We start from the raw sequence: 22,366 nt of genomic DNA on the forward strand, positions 1-22,366 counted from the left end.
GAACCATAACTGTTTTAGGATTTTTGGCAGTTTAGAATTAAGACAAATGCCATGACATTTAGACAATTGGGGGTTTTTTTGACAGAGAGATCGACATTTTTTCGTATTTTCGGCAGTTTTAAGCTTTTGGAAAAATGCCACAAGATTGGAGTATTTTACAACAGAAAAATCAAACATTTTAGTATTTTTTTGCAATTGACAGTTGAATATTTGGACAAATGCCATGAAATTCACAAGATTGGATTAATTTTCAATGGAATGTTTTTCAAAGTTTATAGTTCAGGGTGCACTTCAAAGCCATGTAAGCTCTTACGAAAGTATTCATTTCCCCAACGGACTCATTAGAAGTTGGAATTCATGGTGAGGACAACTTTGAAAAAAAAAAAAAAAAAGCAAAAGGACCTGCTTTTCCCAGAGTTAAACCATGTTCTCACTCCAATGGCAGCAATTAAGTATGAGTTTGACACGAAAATGAATTATTTTAGTCAACTTATAATTATGTCAATTAAAGAAAGATTTGTCAATCACTCTTGTGATAGAACCATTAAAACAAATACTGTCTATTCTTTCAGGTGTGCTTTCCTGGAACATTGTAAAGGGAATACTACAACATTTTATCGAACATATATCCCAACTTCAAGGGGAATTAATTGTAAGAAAATATTGCTTAACTTAAATTTCATCTTATTCAACAGAACTGTATTGCTAAAAAAAAGAAGAATTATTTCTTTTTTTGGGCAGGGCTTTCGAGCCCTATTTTACTTTTATCATAATTCTTTCATTTTTGTGTTGTAATTAAACTTCCGGCCACTGGATGGCACCAGTCATTATGTCCTCTGCAGGATAGAACAGTGATATTTGGGAGGTCCCAGTGATGACTAAGGACGAGAGGATACAGTCGACTCCAGCTGCTTTCAAGCTAGTGTGTTTGTATATTTTGGTTTTCAAAACCAATGAAACCAAATCTGTAAATTCTGAAACACCAATCCTTCTTCATATAGTATCACAACTATCGCGCTCATGTTTCCCCTGTATCGTGATACTTATTATTCACTCATCTCATTTACTCTGAGCTGTAACGTCGTGGCCTAAACTAAAGGCACACAAACGTTTTCCCGTTTTATTCTTAAATATCACTGCTGTCGTCACATGGGCGGATTTCGATGACGTGTTTGCGGGTGTATTATGTGTTTCCCTGGACAGCTGTTTCCATGGCAGACCTCTCAAGCTTTTTATCTCTACGTCAAGCTCACTTAGGCACCTAATCTGTACTAATACCCTCAGAATTAAGGAGGATGGGGGGGTTAGGGGGGTAAACTCTGCTAGCCATGTAAAAGCTGCACTTTTAATAGAAATCATTTTCAGTCATCTTTTAGTTTTTAGTTTTTTTTTTCGTGTGCTGCTCTTTTGAAGGTTTTAAGACTTGTCGCGCGTGGCCTAGTTAAATTTAGTCTGAAGTTGCACAGTACAGCCAGTACACTTGAAACACAATCCCAGAGGTAGACATGACTCACATGCACAGCTTTGTCAGAATCACGCCAAAAAAAAAAAGAAAAAAAAGGAATGTTATGTATCCTCCAGTAAATAGATGAATTTGGTTCAGTCGAGCGACTCTTGAGCAGGTATCTCTTGCTCTTCACACAAAAATGCGACACTCGCCCGGTTGACATTGCGGAGAGAAAACAGAAGCTTTCAGGCTCGTCTCATCCTCAAGACGGTGTCGTACGTTCGCGCAGCAACACAAAGAAAACCCTCGGAAACATGGGAGATGAAAATGTCGCACTCGTCTCCGCGCACCTTTAATTTGACGCTTTTAACTGCCTATGTGTTGGCAACGGGAGGCTGATTGACAGGCACTGACACTCTTTTTCGGCTTTGAAGCCTTTTTGGAAAGTGATATTTTTTGGGGAAAATGTTCGCATCATTATTTCCATATTTCAACTTCAAGGAGTAAGAAAAAAACGTTTTTTTTTTTTGCGAGTTATAAACTTTGTCACCTTTTCAAACTTTGCTCAGTTGTCACTTGGAAGAATAAATATTTCCAGTGATTATAAAAATGAAAAAGACAAATTTAGATTTGACTTCTTGTGCTTTGTCAGACACAAATGAATAGCTATAGTAGAATTTGTCTTTAAAATCTTTACGCACATTTACATCGTGCATCAATAGCACTGTTTATTTTGCATAACGGAATCACTCTTCAGTTTACAACCTTCTAGACCTACCTCCTCCCTTCCTTTGGCCTTTTTGACTCTTTTTATCTGAGCCATGTGAAGGTATCCTTCTGCATTTGTATAGCATTTTATGCTTTAAAGCAGGGGTGTAAAACCCAATCACACAAGTGGCCAAAATCACCTTCACTGACGGTCTAGTTACTGGCATTGTCAACAGGAAATAAGTCTCATATTATTTTGTCCACATAAACTCTAAACCAAGGTTTCACACATGTGCGTTAAATGGTAAATGAGAACTGTAATGTCATTTTGTTCCTGCATTACTAAAGCAAACTAGATTATCGGTCAAGGTGTACGATAATTACCGCAATTGTACGGCCGCTTAAGCCCCATTGTTTTGCCAAATTGAATTGTGAACCCTCAAGGACTCTGTTCAAGTGGCTTGTTTTCAGTCATGGTAGAAAAGACAACAGGGACTTAGTTTGTCTCAAAACAAAGTGGATGATTCAGGCTTGGTGCCAAACTTTTGGCTCTTCGGAGGCACAGAAATTCTTTGGCAGCACCGTTTATCCAAACATGCTTCGGTATCCATGCGAAAACTTGATAATGTGTGGAAAAACTGATGGGAGTGAACATCAGATTAATTTGTTACTTTTTAATTTGTTGGCAAATGTTCTTATACACTGGAGAAAATATTTTGTCTTAGATTTTCGTCTGTAATCAAACAGCTCAGAGTGCAAGTTTGTACTATGTGTAATGTAGTTTTCTTTCCTGTTAGAATTGATCTTCTAAAATTGGTATCATGAAAAAACAAACTTTCAGGAATCGGCATCGATGGTAGGGTTTTGGTATCGACAGTTGTAAGATAGTTCACCTCAAAATACAATCCGATGTTGAGCCTCTGATTGAATAGTATTACTGTTTACTTGTAACACAGTGAATAACTTTCATCTTCTCGAAACCCTCAACTTTCTTCTTGCTAGTTGTTTTTATTATGATAAGATCGACAAAGACCTTGAAGGCAGCACAACTGTAACTCATAGTAGAGTCAGTCAATATGAGAACTACATTGAAATGAAGGTGGGGTACACAGCTTTTTCAGAATAATACTAATAAGACGAACGCTTTTTCAGATTCTTACTTAAAAATCACAGCCTCTCAGTGTGAACCCAAGTTCACTTAAAGTTCATCGTTTAAAAAAAAAAAAATTGACGTTGACACTTTTTTTCTTCAAAAGCCCGCATGACCTACTTTTGACCTTCATACAGTTTGTAGCTTCAAACGCGTTGCCATCTTGTCAAGATCGTGAGCTAATCAGCTTACTTTGTCTGCTCCAGCGAGTGACCCGAGACGCACATGGCAGTTGGTGGGGGTCACCTTATCCATACTGACGCTGTTTTCATGTAAATACAGTCCCACCACTCCTTTACCCAACACAATACTTTTGAAGAACAAGTGACCAGCATTTTGAGCAGTGAACGTTTACATAAGTCTAACTGGTTAGATTTTTTTTTTTTCAATCAATAATATGATCAATAGACATTGATTGTTTCGTTTCAGCGAACAAAAATATTAATTTGCAGTGAAAATACTGTGCAATACCTAGAAGATATGAATCTAAATTAAACACGAGTTGCAGTATTTCAATCCAATATTACAATGTTGTGTTTGTAGAGAACGTGTGAAGTGAACACACTTATTGGTTTCTTATATATTTCTTGTAAGAAAACTCTGCTTGAAGGTTTAAGTTCTTTCCAAACGCAGTAAATCCAAATACTTTTTACAGAAAATGTGATAGCTCCTTCCTCGTCCTTCCGAAAATCTGCAGATATGATATGTAGCACGATACAGGGTTCAACAACCTATTGTGATACTATAGGAACAATGTATTTGTAGTATTGTCGAGTACTTGACTCTGGTGTTGCAGAATTTACAGAAACACATGACTCTTGACGAAGTCGTAACTGCTTTTGTTTGTTTTTGAAACCAATTATTGTCCAAACATCAGCTTTAAAAGTTGCCTTGAGTCGACTGCATCCTCTCGTCCTCAGTCATTGTTCCTCTAACTGCGGAGGATGTAATGATCACTTCCATCTAGCAGCTGGAATTGCAGAACAAAAATAAACAAATGTATATGATTTATTGACATTTAAACCAAACAGGAACTTTTATTAAAAAACAAACAAACATGTAGTGCTGTTGAATATTGAACGATATCGGGGGGGAAAGAAATCACGGTATTTAATTGTATCGATATTTTCTTATTTATTTTACTAGAAGAAAAACAAGTCCTCTGTGCTGTTAAAACAGATAAAATGTAGTAAAACGTAGCTTCCGTTGAGTCGAGTTTATATGTGTATTTATAGTTTATTCGCCTGTCAAGACGCTGTTTTGTTTTCAGGAACTCTGTGATTAAGTCTTGTGCATCATTGTATTAAAGGACGGGGGGGGGGAAAAAAAGAAAACAATGCCTTGAAGTGTTTTGAGCCTTTGAGTGCAGAAGGCTGGAGGTGTTTTTCTTGTGCTCGGTCAGTCGACTTAACGGCTGCTCGGGTGATTCAGCAGAAGAAGGCCCAACCCCGTACGCCACATACCGATGTGGCTCTTTTTCCTGGGTGTTTTTGCACCGTTAGCTTGGACAGCATCAGCGAGGAGGGACGGGAGGGCGGGGGTTGGACAGGGGGGTTGAGGGGGCAGTTGAACTCCTGGCATGGTGAGTTTGCCCTGAAAAGGCCACATGCCTCCCTGCACAATTATCCAGTGTGCATAGAAACTCCCCCACCCCCCCCTACACACACACACACAAACACACACTCTGGTTTGATCAGCTTTTTTCTAAAATAGAAAATGGACGTGAAGATAAATGAGGTCAAAGAGCACCGCGCCGCGGTATCGACGCTCACGTCCACTTCAGTGGAATATTTCACATTTTCAGACGAGCGCACCGATCACAAGTGTTGAAGCTCGTGGGCCGGACGTCAGCTGGTATCGCGCTCATCAGCGTATCACGAAAAAAAACTCATCGCACCCTCTTTTTTTTTTTGTCCGCAGGCTACTTCAGCGCGTTAGCGGTGGTCCTGAAGACCAACGACGACTCGCCGTGGACAGATGAGTTCGACAGTAAGAGCCACATAATGGAAACAAAAACAAAATAACATTTTGTTTAAAACTTCTTCTTCTTTATTCCAGAAATCGAATTATCGTGTTTGATCGACTCCATCTCGACAAACAATCCCAGGATCGAGTGGAAGAAAATAAAAAACGGAGGGCCCAGTTACGTGTACTTCGACAAGAAAATCTCAGGCGATCTGGAAAACCGGGCCGTGATCAGGGAGCCGGCCACGCTCGTGATCACCAACGCCACGCGGTCGGACACGGCCAAGTACAGATGCGAGGTGACGGCCGCCGACGACCAGAAGTCGGTGGATGAGATCGTGATCAACCTGATTGTAAGAGGTAGGAGGTGACTTTGATAATGATTCTGATACATTTGGAAGAAAATACAATGTTATTAGTTGGAGAATATAAACCAGGGGTGTTTCAAACTTAATCACACAAGGGGCCAAAATCTTTTAGACAAAATGTTCACATACCGGGAAGTACTAATTAAGTATTAAGTAATAATATAGAAGCTTTTTTATTATTAAATGATCTCCATGTTTGTCCTTCTTCTGTCCTTCAAAGATTCATCATCAAATGGCTTTTCCCTAAATATCAGTTCAGTCCTTTAAGAGGTCATTCAAAATCTATATTCCTTAGTTAATGTTTTATTTACTGTTATTTATTACCATAATAACGATGCGGTCCACACGTGTGATGAAAGATTCAAAATATATAATTCACACGATTGAAACTAGTTTTGCTTTCGTCATCGTAATTTGTAATAAATGTTAATCTTTATCGTGTGATGAAAACAAAATGCTGGTTATGTGACATAAGCTATCATTTATTATATATGTTGCAATGTTGTGACAAATAAAACAAAGACCTAATAAAAAAAATAGGCTAAAATCTTCTAAAATCGATTTATCCAACACTGCAGCTCAAGAGCTATAACTTTACAATAGATTGTACATTAAATAATCATTATATGCTTATTTTTGAGCTTCTTTAGTTTTAGCTTCTTCAGTATTAGCTTCTTAGGTTTTAGCTTCTTCGGTTACAGCATCTTCGGTTTTAGCCTGTTTTGTTTTAGTTTCTTCGGTTTTAGCTTATTCAGTTTCAGCATCTTCGGTTTTAGCTTATTTTGTTTTAGCTTCTTCGGTTTTTAGCTTCTTTGGTTTTAGCTCCTTCGGTTTGAGATTATTTTGTTTTAGCTTCTTCGGTTTTTAGATTCTTCGGTTTTAGTTTCTTCGGCTTTATCTCTTTCGGTTTTAGCTCTTTCGGTTGTTGCTCCTTCGGTTTTAGCTCATTCTGTTTTAGCTTCTACGGTTTTAGCTTCTTCGGCTTTAGCTTCTTCAGTTTAAGCTTCTTTGGTTTTAGCTTCTTCGTTTAACAGTAGCTGAACCTTTTTTTTTTAGTAATTCATTAGAAGATCTCATAAGATGTAAAGATATTTAACCAATCTGAAGGCAGATTGTTTGGGTCTCTAATCAGACATCTTTAAGTAAGTTTTAATGGTTATTATTTGTGATCCAACAGCAAAATTTTACTTAAAAATGATTTTTGTGGACTTAATGAAGTCGGAGTGAAACGTAAAAACTGATCACATTTTCTTTTTAAATTTACTTATTTTAAACTCCAAATAAAAGGCTGTTTTTTTGTTATTTTTGTTAATCGTCAAATAAATATAGACTTAACCTACTTTATGAACATTTCTTATATTATTTATAGTGAGTATCTAATATTAAAATATATTAAATGAATAATATGCAATTAAAGAAGAACATCTTAGCTTTTTACTATTAGCTAAAAGTAGATTAGAATTTATGATATTGATTGAAAACTCATTTAAAGTCATCGTTTCTAGTTGAGATTTCTGTATTTTTTAACTCTCTAGTTCTGGGAAAATATCTTGCAAGACCTTCGATTTCAAATTTTAATTTTCTTCCTATTGTGGAAAACCATCGTCTCTGATCCTCATCTTATCTTTAACACAGACATGGTCACCATTATCTACATGGACATTAACCTACGTTCATCTTAAGCCGAACATCCTCACACATCCAATGACTTGGAAGGACCATGAGTTTGACTTTTAGCTTTAATGTTTCAAAATTAAGCAGGAGAAGAAAAAGCTGGTCACGGTGTCTGCGGACGATAAAAGACAGAAGGGCTTGACGAACGTTGATCTCGTTCTAAACTTAATATAAAAGTAATTATCCTGCCCTTACAAGAGAGACCTTGGCCCGTGTTTCACACCCGGGATTTAGAAAGATGACACGGCGTTGTAGGTCAGCGCGACCCTCCAGCTTATATTTGAGGATGTTGTGACCGGACCAGACCTGCCCAGCTGCAAAGGCTGAAAGAGGAGACCTCTGAAACTGCATCTGTTCTCCGTGCTAAAGAAAGCAAGTGCTGCATGTTTTGATGCGCTTTTTGGCATCTGCTCGTGCCACACCATAATAAGCAGTCGGCAGCGACATTGTTATTCTTTTTTCTTTTTTTTTAAAGCATCACTGTCAGCAAGTAGCTTGACTTACCGGTGTGTAGTGGCAGGAATGTGACGCCATACAGGAGCAACAATACGATATATTGCGATACTGTAGTAACAAGGATATAATTGAAGTATTGTGCGAGTACATGACTCTGGTGTTGCAGAATTTACAGACCACATGACTCTTGACGAAGTCGTAACTGCTTTCATTTGTTTTGAAACCAAAATATGTCCAAACATCAGCTTTAAAAGCTGCTGAAGTCAACCGTATCCTCTCGTCCCCAGTCGTCGCCTGGATCTTGCGGGATTTCATTTTATTCAATTTCCTTTAGCTGTGCCGAACCCAATGACTGCTGCCATCTAGTGTTAGATTGCAACACAATATTAAGGAGTGAATTTTTTTCATGTTAATTGTAAATACAAATCATTTAAAAATATTTATTTTAAACACACTTTATTTTAATATAAGCCATTCAAAAACTATGATTTTAAAAAAAAGGCAACAAAAAAAGGTCGATAGAGACAGATAAGTACTTGAAATTTAAAAATCAAAACTCCGCTTCCACTTAGTTGACAAGAATAAAAAAACATCATTGTTTTTCTTCTTTAATTCCTAAATGTACATTTTAACATGCAAAAAATTAAATTGCAATAAACATATTCAAAATAATATTAATTATATATATATATATAATCAATCTATCTGTCTCTATACCAGTGGTTTAAGGGCAGAAAAAAGGATATATATATATATATATACTGTATATATATAACTTTTCTTGCTTTAATATATATATTTATAAATATATATATATATATATGTATGTATGTATTGATATTTTCTTCGATACAGCCCCTCTTGACTGAATTATTAGGCTGATAACAAGAACTCTCCGGAGGTTTTTTAAAGCTCCCGGCGACCGTGAAGCGTCTCGACTCTGATCATATGCTTGGTGTCTCTCCAGTAAAGCCCGTCATCCCCAAATGCAGCGTTCCCAAATCAGTGCCTTTCGGGAAGTCGGCGGAGCTGAGCTGCGTGGAGGAAGAGGGCTTCCCGAAGTCTCAGTACCAGTGGTTCAAGGGAAGAGAGGAGATCCCGGACGACCCCAAGACCAGCCACAGGTTCTTCAACTCGTCGTACACGCTGAACGCCGAAGCAGGAACTCTGGTGAGTAATGTGGGTCTGGATGAGTGGCCGAGGCGGGGCAGGGAAAGGTGGCCCGGAGCCCAGGGGTGGGGGCGGATATTTTAGGGAGACAGTCCACGTCGGGCTCGTGGAGAATCTGTCGTCCTCGTTTGCACATTCCTCGATTCCATCTAGTTTTCTGGGACGGCGCACACGGGCTACATTTACATGCTCGCTTATAATCCGACATCATATAAGGCGGCGCTGGAAATACAACACGCTCCATTAAAACAAGACCTTAAGTGTCTCGGAGCGACCGCGACAAAACTGGTTTTATCTTACTTGATCGAAGTGACGAAAATATCAACGATATACCTATATATATACCTATATATTATAGCCTGTAGAGTATTTTCAAATGTTTTTTCGTTTTAGCATTTAATTATTTATTTTGTTTTCAATTGAATTTAATAATTTGTGTATTAAAAGGTACCAGTAGATATTTTCTTTTACAATAGAACTAAAAATATTTTTCAAAATGAATGACTTTTTTTTACACTTAAGAGTTTGATATTTTAATTCTAATAATTTAAATAAAATGTATTTTTAATTGAACTTTTTTTTGTTATTCACAGCCTTTAAATTCAATATAAAAATGTTGGTAAAATAGTGCCACATGTTCATATTGAATTGTAAAGGCTACAAATTAAACAGTATTGAAATTAGAAAGTTGTATTTTAGAATTATTAGAAATGGAAGGTCAAACTACATGTGTAAAAAAAAAAAGCATTAAGTTTGAAAGTATTATCTCAGGGTCAAGGTGACCCGAAGGCCCGAAAACAAATGACCCAGGGTTACACAATTTATTGAAGTTACAAAATTGAATATTTTTTTAAATCAGCTTTTTATAGAGTTAGATATTTTTGTTCCAAAAATACACTTTCTAAATTAAATATTGTTCAATTCAAAGCCTTTTAAATTCGATAAAAACGTGGCACTATTTTGCAAACATTTATATATTGAATTTAAAAGGCTGTGAAGTTAAAATACTGCATTTATAAAAACCTTTTTTTAATTATTGGAATATCAAACTATATGTGTAAAAGAAGTAATTTTTTTTTTTAAATATATTTATCAAGGTGACCAAGGTGCCCGAAAACAAATGTGTTTGTTTTATCCCTTGTGTTGTCTCTGGGGTTCAAGTTGAACGCTCCTCCACCACTGTATATTTATTTATGGAAGCAAGGGAGGTCGTCTGGGTCACCTAGAGACCTAGAGACAACATAAGGGATACCACAAACACATTTGTTTCCGAGCCTCCAGGTCACCTTGACCCTGAGATTGAATACATTTTTTTTAAAGATTTTCAAAATGATTTTTTTCATATATAGTTTGATATTCAAATCCCCAAAAATCTAATTTTAATATTGAATTTAAAAGGCTATGAATTAAACAATGTTGAATTTAGAAAGTGTGTTTTTGGATAATTAGAATTAGAATATCAAACTATATGTGTAAAAAAAAAGTTATAATAAGTTGGAAAATATTCAATTTTTGTAAATTAAATTATAGTGTCTCTAAGTCAAGGCGTCACTACTTTCCGCATAAATAATAAGTAAAAAGAATCCATGAATGAAAGTTGCTGCTGCGTCAGGATATCTCGTCTCATGAGTGGTGAAGTGTTCCAGCTCCTCAGCAGTGTTTGTCCGTCCAGGAAATCCCGGAATAAGTGCCGCAGAACTTAATGTTTACACGTCCAGAGACATAACGTAGAAAGTTTGAATGGATGTTTCCATTTTTTGTCATGTATATTCCACGATGTTGACCAGACGTGTCGCAGCCCGGGGGCCCACGTGGGGCCCTTTAACTGTGGGGTCAGAGTAAATCTTTACAAAGTATTAAAACTGATCTCATTTAATTTACATTTCTATTTAATTATTTATACTCTTAATATAGCTCATTATATTATCTTTGTTTAAGGACAATCTTCCTTTTTTCATTTTGTTTTCATTTTTTATTTTCTTATAAATTGAGATTTTACTTGATTCATGGACAGGTTTTGAATTATTTATAGTGAGAATTTACAAATAAAATACATGACTTGAAGAATATACAATGAAATATATATATTTTTCACAATCTGTTTACACTTTATTCTATTACAACATGAAGTATTTTCTTTTATTATTATTATTTATGTCACAAAATGTTAAGGTTTTACAATCGTATAATAAAATCGTTCCTTATTTTAACTCCAGTTACTGTATGTTTACATAAAAGAATATAAACTTATTACAATATTTTTTCATTTATTTATTTACTAAGGGTTGCATGTATGACATCCATCCATTCATTTTTTTTTAAAAAAAATTTATTTTACATTTACAATTTTACAGCATATACTTATACATATTTTCAAACAGTTTAATTTTAGTGCATATGTTAGTCTCTCCATAATTATATTTACTTATTTTACAGCATTATAAAAGCTTGTAAAATGTATTAATTGGTTTTCCTTTTATTCCTCTATTTATTATTTAATTAATTATTATATTTAATATAACACAGACTATAAATAGACGTTATTTAGTTGAATAATATACAATTAAAATAGCAATTTTAGTTTATTCCTAGTAGCCAAAATCACTTAATGAAATCATGACTAGAACTTTTTCTCCCATCTTTTCTTCATCCTTATTTAAAGAGTTATTTAAATGTAATTGCAACCTACTCATGAAGACCATTAAATAAAATGTATATTAAATTATTTTTTCTTTTTCAAGATATAGATAATCTTCTAGATTTCATGTTTTCAACCCTCACTGTAAGCGGGTGTGAAGCATGTGATCCGCTGTAATGTGGCTCCAGTGGGTAGTTTTGACAAAGCTAATGTAACGCTGCACCACGAGCTGCTCTGGTATGTTGCCGTTAAGATTGACATCTCCATAAATGGAGCTCATGTGCCAGGCAGTCACGCGGAGGGCGAAGCCAGCGACGCTCATCCAGCAGGAACCAGGGGAGGAAATAAAAAAAATGTCCGAATTCTCCTTTCGCTTTCCTGAATACACTCACACCCCACGTTGTGTATAATAAAGCACATGATCGTCTTGACCTTGCGGTTGTTTTTTCTCCTCCCGTAGAAATTTATCGCCGTCCGAAAAGAAGACGCTGGCGAGTATTTCTGTCGAGCCAAGAACGACGCAGGACACGCGGAGTGTCTGCCTCAGATGATGGAAGTCTGTAAGTGTCCGCGGCTCAAATGTCCGGCGTCGCACCTGCAACCTACTAACATTCCCAAATGAGTCAGCGGAGAAAATATTGTTAAATCAAAGTTTTCATACTTTTTTACACTGTTTTGTTGTGATACATGTTTTGATGTTTAAAGATGAAACGGCACATGTTCTTGTTGTTTTTTGCATTACTTTCATCGCTCTCTTGGTGGTATCTTGACTAACTATGGTGGCCCGTAAGTGCAAAATTAATTTACCATTTCTTGAAACAAATTTACAAACTCTTGATACTTTTCATAGTTTCTTAATTTGTTTCAGGAAATTGTCCTTTTTTTTTCAAGTTGGTCCATTTTTTTTTTTACACTTCTGGGCCACTTTAGATTATACTAGTCCTTTCAAAGTATCTCGATAATTCTGAAAAACAATATTACTCCTACAAATAGAGATATTCAATTTAATTTAATTAAAACCCCTTCATGCCCCCCAAAAACTCAAACCAATAAATATATCCCTAACAAAAAACTGAAATAATAATCACAAAACAAAAACAACAAATATAAACTACAAAAGTAATCATTAAAATATATATGTCAATCAAAGTATTTCCCAGTAAACAATTTCATCAATAAAGTTCTATCTATCTATTTCAAGATATTTGTACAAGATATTTGTACAGATATTTGTATTCTAAAAGGTTCTCTAAATAAATCCATTTAGCTTCAAAGTACAATTTACAAACGTGTTCAGTTCAGGTATTTATTCAACAGTTTGATCCACCACTCTGATTTCAGTTGTGTATGTTCTTTAATTAAAATACCATATTTAAATCAATCATACACAATTCCAAACAAGATTAAAGGGATTAAACAGCGTTTTTTTTTAATTTAAATCTTCTCACCCAAATGGTTTGTTTCCTAGCTTAGTTGTTAGCTTCGTTGTTAGCTTTGTTTCCTACCTTAGTTGTTAGCTTCGTTGTTAGCTTTGTTTCCTAGCTTAGTTGTTAGCTTCGTTGTTAGCTTTGTTTCCTACCTTAGTTGTTAGCTTTGTTTCCTACCTTAGTTGTTAGCTTCGTTGTTAGCTTTGTTTCCTAGCTTAGTTGTTAGCTTCGTTGTTAGCTTTGTTTCCTACCTTAGTTGTTAGCTTTGTTTCCTACCTTAGTTGTTAGCTTCGTTGTTAGCTTTGTTTCCTAGCTTAGTTGTTAGCTTCGTTGTTAGCTTTGTTTCCTACCTTAGTTGTTAGCTTCGTTGTTAGCTTTGTTTCCTACCTTAGTTGTTAGCTTCGTTGTTGGCTTTGTTTCCTAGCTTAGTTGTTAGCTTCGTTGTTAGCTTTGTTTCCTACCTTAGTTGTTAGCTTAGTTGTTAGCTTTGTTGTTAGCTCAAACGCAGCAGAAGCTAAAGTATCTCTGCGTACAAAAATAGCAGTTATGCCTCAGGGACTATAGAAAAGTGCTTCTATTTACCAGAACATCTTTTTCTTTGTGACTTTAACTCACATTTCTTCCCCCCAAAGATGACATCGACATCGTGGGCATCGTGCTGGGAGTGCTGGTGGTGGTCATCGTGCTCTTGTGCATCACAGTGGGGATCTGCTGTGCGTACAAGCGAGGCTACTTCGCCAGTCAAAAGCAGACGAGCAACAAGTGAGTCGAACCCCCCGACCGAGATAAACCACTCGACGTCTCAACTTCTCTTCCTGTGTTTTAGTTACAAAGTTCCATCGAAAGGAGACGGAGTGGATTACGTGAGGACGGACGACGAGGTTTGTAGAAACTCATCATGTTGAGGAAATATCTCTCACTTCTTTCAAGTCACTTCTGCTTCTCTTTGTGTTCTTTGACCAAAGATGGGAATGTTTGTAGGTGTTTATCCTTCAAACAGGAAGTCGTCAGGAGTGTGAACTGAAACTGTGATTGAAGGAATACTTTCCTAAACTATGTTTAATAAATATTGAATATTTAGTTTAGCACTGAAAATCTTATAAAACTGAAAGAATCTGATCAAACACAATACCATGAAAAGAAGAAAATCATTACAAACAGAAAGAAAGTTGCGCGAAAACAGCAAAAATCGCATGGAAAACAATATATAAAATACAGAAATATATATATAAAAATATTTTTGTTATAAAACGAAGCAGAAACTTTGCAAAAACAAAAGAAAAGTAGCATGAAAAAAGGAAAAAAACTGAATTTGATAAGCACTTAAAATCTAGTAAAACTGAGAGTAATTTGTAAAATAAATAAATACATTTATATATATATATATATTAACACAGAAAGAAAGTACCATGAAAACAATAGAAAATCGCATGAAATAAACTGAAAAACACAAATCAATAATATTTATTAGTATGAAAAGCAGCAGAAAGTTAGGAAAAGTATCATGAAAAACAGGAAAAATGCACAAAAAGAGAAGAATATTATCATTGAAAAGAAATCACAAAATTATTTGCACGAACAACTAATTAGCAAAGAAAACTGAACAATATATTAGCATATGAAGCAAAAGAAGATAGTTGAAAAAAAAAGGGAAACAATTTTCACAAAAAACTATAAAAAAATATGTAAATAAAAATAATTCTTCAAGTGAATGCAATACCATATACTTTATGTAAACATGTGGAATATTTGAGTGTAAGAGTCAGATATAAAAACATATCATTAAGTTAAAATTGTGGTTCACATCATTGACATGTGACGCGTCTCATTACGATGATGGACGCCAAGAAAAAAAAAAGAAAATCATCGACGAGGTTTATAAAAAAAACTGTTTACCGTCCTCAGGGTGATTTCCGACACAAGTCGTCATTCGTGATCTGAGCGCCGAGACCATGACGGCGATGGCGGGGGACGTGCCGAAGCCCTGGAGTCGTGACATGTGGTCCGGGCGCTCCACGCCGTCTGACCACGGAGCCGCCACAAGTTCACGCCCTCCAGCTCTCGGCATTCGGAAAATTCCAACCACTCAAGTTTGCCAAAGGTGACGAGATTCTTTTTTCGCGGGACAAACAAAACGTAACGATGGGACACTTTTTTTTTTTTTTTTCGGGAGGAGGGGGGGGGGAATGAAGCCAAACATTTTTCTCACATATGAATTTTCAATCATGGAATCTTCTGGACCCGGAAATCCTGAAGGAGGAATATCGTCACACATCATACATCCTCACCCCTTCGTTTTTTTTCTACTGTTGACATTTTGTCAGACTATTTTTGATGGAATATATTTTAAAAGGCCTATAGATAAAAGGTTTACTTTTTTAAATATTTGTAAAATACTAACTGTTTTCTTTTTCCGAGGATTTAAAAAAAAAAAAAAAAAAAAAAAAAAAAAGTGTTACTTTAACCACTAAGAGCATCAAAGCCGTGACAAGTGGGAAGAAGAAGAAAAAATTCGGGGCATATCAAGACGTGGTCTTACATTTTGAGTCTCCTGTTGCCGGTCCTTGTCGTCGAGGGACTCGTGGGTGTTTCTGTAGATAGTCTTAGTTTGCGCGGCTGTGAAGAGTCGCCAGACAAATGCTGTGAAACACTGTCAGTGTTGACTTCTCTTCCGTTTTAAAAAAGTGTCCTTCTCTGCTCGCTCTTGTAAATATTGATCGTCTTTGACTTTTTATCTGTCCGTGGCGACGTGTCGCGGCACCTTCCGAACCTTACGGAAGATCTTTTTTTGACGTCAGCGAAACAAACAAAAAAATAATAATAATAATGGATATTTATTTAATTTTTTTTTAAACATCTTTTGAGGTTTATCTTCCTCTCATCATGGACTAAAACAAAAAAAAACAATTTGTAAATATTAAATAAGCGGCAAACCTTCACCGTTTTGACAATTTTGCTTGAATCGTGTCCGTTAAACTAATTTTACATCGTCTCAAAAACTAATTATATTCATTTTTGTGTTGATATCTTGACCTATAAAGATGCCAAAACGTAACTTATCGCTATCAACAGTTTTTCAATTGGATTTTCCCTCAGGGGCCACATTTTGTTAGTGATGAAGCTTCGTGAAACAGTGTCATGTTGTTTAAAGGTCAGTAGGTGGCGCCATCAGTTTAAAAATGATGTGATGTTTCGTTAGAACAGTTGTTCAAAACTAAGGAAAATAATACAGATACTGCCATCTAGTGGTCTCAGAAAATAACGACACTGCTTCATGAAGCTTCATCACTACAAGGAGCGAAAAGTATAAAATAAAGTAATAAAATTAAGCTAAATATGCTGTTATTGGATTTTATATAACTTTTTATTTGTAATTTGATACAAAAGCACTGTTATTCCTAATATACTTTTCTGTTTTCACTTAAAACTTTTTTTTTAAAAAGGAAATAAATACTCACAATAATTGCCCCTAAAACAAAAAAAACCCTGTGATCATATTTAGAAATGAATAATGAATAAAATAAAGTAAATACAAAATAAAAATAAAGAAGTGTAAAAATACTGAAAAAAAAGTGTATATACTGAGTCGCACTAGTAAGCGCATCGCCATAGCAACCGAGTCTAGCTAGCTGCGCCGCACAGCTAAAAGACGGACGGAGACGTAAACCACAACGAGACATAGAAGTATAAATTGACAACTTTACCGAACGTGACACTGATTGGTCGAAGTGCGTATTTAAGAAATTCTTGATTTATACAATGAAAATTAATTAATTATCGCACGTTTTCGATATTTTTCCGATATATCGTGCAGCCCTATATTACACAATACGTTCTTGATTTATGACACAATGAGGATAAAATATAAAATATATCCATACAGAGAATTGCGGAGAAAATATTCTAGTGAAGTAAATAAAGGCAAGAAAATCTGATAAACTAATGATAAATCAAGCAGTGAAGTAAGACAAAAGTCTTCCATGTTGTAAAATGGTGAAGGACCATGAAAAAACTGCTTTTTTAGTTCACATTTTTAAATTTTAAACGTCGAAAACTACAGTTTAATAAAGCGAGGCCGACCAGTGCGATGATCCAACAGTTGTCAAAGATGGTGAAGGTTTTGCTGCTTCACGTCAATCTTATTTTTTCGAAAATGTCCAGAGAGGTGAATTTCAAACGTTGTTTCAGAAGCTGCCATTTTTAAAATGTCCGTCGTCGACATGCATCGATGGAGACGATCGACTTTCTTTCTGAATAGTGACTAAATATTGTAGCTTGTTTGTAAAGAGAAAAAAAGTTAGTTAGTCAAACAGGGTCTGGAGGTTTAACACTGATTGTATATAGATATTTCTTTTCCAAGATGATGTAAAGTTGGGAAAATGACAGAAGAAAAAACAAATCCTATTCGAGGCGATATGAAGCTCTTCGTGAGACAGAAGGAGAAGAAGGTCTAACATTGTCATTCGGGAACGTAAGCCAGAGCTTCCTGACGGACGACAGACTTCCTGGCGGAGCGGACTCGCCCGCCTGAACACTGATCTGGTGTCAGTTTGGATCAGGCTCCAGTGCAAACAGCTGACCGGATCGCTCGTCTATTATTCCTGGCCGGGTTCAAAAGACGCTCCGGCTCGTCAGGAAGCTCGGGGTGTTTCGTGGGTTAGTGTTAGCCGAGGCCGCGTCCACACGCTTCAAAACTATTATGGGCAAACACTTAAAGTGAAACACAAATAAAGTGAAATAGTGAATTCTTACGGAGTCCCTGAGGAGACATGGAAGAAAAGAAGATATCTTGAGAAGTTAGAAAAGATTTTGAGAAGTTAGAAAAGATCTCTAGGTGTTAAAAAAAAGATTTTGAGAAGTTATAAAGATCTTGAGAAGCTCAAAAGATCTTGAGAAGTTTAAGAAGATCTTGGGAACTAAATAAAAATCTCGAGAAGTAAAAAAAGATCTTGAGAAGTTCAAGAAGATCTCGAGAAGTTCAAGAAGATGTGGAGAAGTTCAAGAAGATCTTGGTTAGTTAAAATATCTCGAGAAGTTAAAAAGATCTCGAGAAGTTCAAAAAGATCTCGAGAAGTTCAAGAAGATCTTGATAAGTTCAAGAAGATCTCGAGAAGTTCAAGAAGATCTCGATAAGTTCAAGAAGATTTTGATAAGTTCAAGAAGATCTCGATAAGTTCAAGAAGATCTTGGTTAGTTAAAATATCTCTAAAAGTTAAAAGATCTTGATAAGTTCAAGAAGATCTTGATAAGTTCAAGAAGATCTCGAAGTTCAAGAAGATCTCGAGAAGTTCAAGAAGATCTTGATAAGTTCAAGAAGATTTTGAAGTTCAAGAAGATCTCGATAAGTTCAAGAAGATCTTGGTTAGTTAAAATATCTCTAAAAGTTAAAAGATCTTGAAAAGTTCAAAAAGATCTTGAGAAGTTTAAGAAGATCTCGAGAAGTTTAAGAAGATCTCGAAAAGTTTAAAAGGATCTCGAGAACTAAATAAAAATGTCCAGAAGTAAAAAAAAATATCTTGAGAAGTTCAAGAAGATCTTGATAAGTTAAAGAAGATCTCAAAGTTCAAAAATCTGGAGAAGTTCAAAAAAATTTCGATAAGTAAAAACATATAAATATAAAAGACGACATGTTCCTCACAAATCCTTAACTTCTGGAGATCTTTTTAAACTTCTGGACATCTTTTTCTTAACCTCTCAAGATTATCATCTTCTACCATGATGCCCCCTTTAAGGAACTCCGTACCTTCTGGTTCAGTTCTTGTTTACAGAGTGTGGACGCGGCTCAGACTTCAGTCGTGGTTCGAGACGATCAGCCTCACGCATTTTATTTTGCACGTAGGACTTTCTTTTATCAGCAGCATTCACGTCTGTTTCGTGTATTTCAAGTGACAATTTGGAGAAACAACAACCGAGCAATGCAAAAACCCTTCACTTGTATAAAGTTCATTCCTCTTAAGTGCCTTCAAAGAAACCCCCCCCCCCCGACCCCTGACCCCCCACCATCTTTGATCACATGTTGCATTCACAGACGGCGTTTGAGAGGAATGATGTCACCGCCAACTTTACATATCTGCAAATGTGTAAATAGTCTTTTTTTTGTTTTGTTTTTTTGTTTTGAATATGTAGACATGTTTAGTGCCTAAATATAGTGGAGATTATTTTTGGTAAAGATAGTTCATATGCTGGGATGACTCGGCACAACGAAGGGCGAGTGAAGGTCGAGGACGGGCGGCGACACTGGGTAGAGAACTCACAGTAGAATGTCCACGGGAGGGTCGGACCAGTTTTTCGGCTTTTTTCTTTTCTTTTTTTTCGTTCTCGAAAAAAAAAAAAAACACTCAAATTGTGATTAATAAACTCACTTGTAATATGGTTGTTTCTCTTTATCTGTGTTGCTGTTTGTTGTCGTGTTTCCGTGTCGCTTCTTTAAATCCCTTCACCCTCCATCCCAAAACCAAGCATCGGCGGAAAATTCCCTCGTTGATCTCAAATCCTCGTCTATTATTGGACGTTAAGCCATTTCTGCTCCGGCTTTTTTATTCTGGCAGAAAGATCCTTGTAATCGCTGAGCCCGAGTGTATCAGAGCCATCAGAATATTGAATGGTTTGAATGATCTTTTGTGTTTTTTTTATTATTTTTTTTAAATAATTCAGTTCAATCATGTCTATGTTGAAATTGTTTTTTTTTAATTACTGATTTATTTAACAATTTAAACTAAAGTTTTCCGAATATAGAGTTTGATGTTCTAATATTCTATTCATTTAAAGGAAAATTTTCTAAATTAAATTCAATGTTGTCATAATAGTGCCACCATAAAATACTGAATACAAATGGCTACAAATTTTGAAAAATATTTTTTTTAATGATTGGATTTACAATATCGAACTGTATGTTCTTAAAAAAAATCATTCGTTTTGACAAAAAAGTCTATACAAAATTCTACATTTCAATATATAACTTATTGAATTAAATTGTTTTAAAAAAACCAAAAACATATCCATTTAGAAAATGTTACATTTGAAATGTTAAATTCAACTATTCAATATTCTGATGGTGCTGATGGACATACTTTCATAAAATAACGAATAAAAACTTTTTTTCGGGGAAAATTAATGATAAAAGTACGTCAATCCTTATGTTTAAAATTTAAAATTTAGAATGTCATTTATTTTGAAAATATTCCCTTTTTTTGTCACGTATAAAAAAAAGTCAACCATTCGATTTGGAAATGATAGAATTCAATTATTACGAAAATATATTATTCAATACTTAAAATAACATTTCAATTAAAACATTTCAACATAGAAAATGTTAAATTCAATCATTAATATCTTGATGGCACCGTAATACTTGTAATGTAATCGTGCCGCCAGATTATACTGAATTTAAAAGCCTTACAAATTGAAAAAATATTGAATTTAGATTTTTTATTTTATTGTTTAAATATTAATCTGGGTAAAGAAAATGTGATTCATTTTGAAAAATATATCTAAATATTTTTTTTAAATCAACTTTTCAGTTTGGAAATTATTTTTATTAATTTATTGATTTATTCATCCATCAGTCATAAATATAATTTAATGCTTAAGGATAGATTTGAGTTAAAAAAAATGTTGGATTCAATTTTCTGTCACTGATTTACTTCCATACTTCAGCCGTCTGATCATTTTAGACGAGACTGAAGACAAATAAATGAACCTCATATTAAAATAAGTTGTTTTTTTGGGGAGGAATAAACAAGACAAAGATGAATCTCATTTGCTCGATCTTCCATCTTGACGTGACGGAGTGACAGCTTCATGGAATCCTGTCGGTCGTCCGAGGACATCCATCATCATCATCATCAGCAGCAGCAGCAGCAGCAACATGTTCCCCTGCGACCCCCAGACGTCTCGGCTCGTCCTCCTCCTCCCTCGTCCTGCTGCCCCAGAGGCAGAGGGAACGTCTCGGCTCCTGGTCCTCCTGGGAGTCTTTTAATTATTGTCAAGTTTGATCACTGCTCACCAGAGCATCGTGTCTCACAAAACTCTAATTAAAGCCGAGTCTCGGAGGATCTCGGTCCCTCGTCGGAGTCTTCTTTGGTATTTAGAGCATTTGATGATGAAGCGTTAAAGCACAAAGCATTTTAGGTCCAGAGGGGGGAAGAGAGTTCAACTCCCACTAGAAGTTGGGAATCATAGTTTTTTTTCTTTTCTGGGGAGTGAGGGGAGGATTGGGGAGTGATGATGACAGCGCCCTCAGCAGGATGAATAGAGTATTACGTGGGTCAAGATGCAGGTCAAACTTCAGTGTATCCACTATTTTATGAAGGTATTTGTATGTTCTTTACTCATTCGAAAGAAAGTTGCAACAAAAAAAAACTATATTTCCAAATAAAAAAATAACAAATATGCACAAAAAAAGAGATTTACATTATTTTTAAACTGTTTTCAATCAAACATAATAAATTTCTAGTTCAATAAAAACTGCTTTGACTAAAATATACACAACAAAAAAAGTTTTTCAACACTTTAAAGATATAGATAAATAGATATTATCCTTCTTTGGTTTTGGGCCATATTATAGCAACATGTCTTTATATAGAGATTATTATTATTATTATTATTATTATGTTATTAAATCTTTTTGTTTAAAAAATGTTTTTATGTTAAAGATACTTATATTTAATAAAGGATTTTCAATAATTGTATTTAATAAATGAATAAAGAAATCTATTAGTGTTTGAATAACTAAATCTGAAGAAAATTGTGAAATTGAGTAAATGTTAGCTCATTTGTTTTTAATATATAATAATTTAAATGATTTATTTTATTATTAACAAATGGTTTTGTTTCCACATTTCCTCAATACATTTGTAGCTACACGTTCTTCAACCGCTTTCATGTATTCATCAAATATGAGTTATACATTACAATAAAGTTTTACCTTACCTTACCTTACCTTTTTTATCTTTATTATTGGATTAATTTCTTATTTATTTCTTATTTTAAGGCAAATTAAAAAGTGTAATTGTTCAGGGAAGCGGCTTTAAATAGAAACTCACTCTTTTCCTGCTTTTTAACGAATGACTCAATGGAAGGAAGTTGTTAAACAACTTCTTCCCTATTTGATCAAATGTCCTTCCTGTGAGTTACAACTGCCTTCTCTAGTGGCGAGAACACGCCATTACAATTCCAAAACAATTTCCCAATTATTACTTTAATTAATATCATATTTTTTTTCAGTACGAGTCTTCGAACCGTTTTCTTTTTTTTAGTTTAATTAATTATTTTTAATGTATCAACCGGAAATGTTATTCTTTAAAATAATGATGATGTCATGGTGTGACGTAGTGAATAAATTAATTAATCCGAATCAAAAGA

At 35.1% G+C, this 22,366-nt stretch overlaps 1 protein-coding gene across 1 annotated transcript in view; it reads left to right on the top strand.

The window, feature by feature from the left end:
* Positions 1–19,389, top strand: part of jam3b (junctional adhesion molecule 3b) — a 46,648-nt gene extending 27,259 nt beyond the window's left edge. Inside the window, exons 2-8 of the mRNA XM_087807346.1 lie at positions 5,226–5,294; positions 5,364–5,630; positions 8,736–8,938; positions 12,037–12,136; positions 13,636–13,765; positions 13,830–13,884; positions 14,909–19,389. Coding sequence (XP_087663472.1) covers positions 5,226–5,294; positions 5,364–5,630; positions 8,736–8,938; positions 12,037–12,136; positions 13,636–13,765; positions 13,830–13,884; positions 14,909–14,944 — 860 coding nt within the window. The 3' untranslated portion in view covers positions 14,945–19,389. The remainder of the gene's footprint in view (positions 1–5,225; positions 5,295–5,363; positions 5,631–8,735; positions 8,939–12,036; positions 12,137–13,635; positions 13,766–13,829; positions 13,885–14,908) is intronic.
* Positions 19,390–22,366: the final 2,977 nt, after the last annotated feature.

This window comes from Callionymus lyra, chromosome 14 (assembly GCF_982586985.1).
Source record: "Callionymus lyra chromosome 14, fCalLyr1.hap1.1, whole genome shotgun sequence".
Taxonomy (NCBI): Eukaryota; Metazoa; Chordata; class Actinopteri; order Syngnathiformes; family Callionymidae; genus Callionymus; species Callionymus lyra.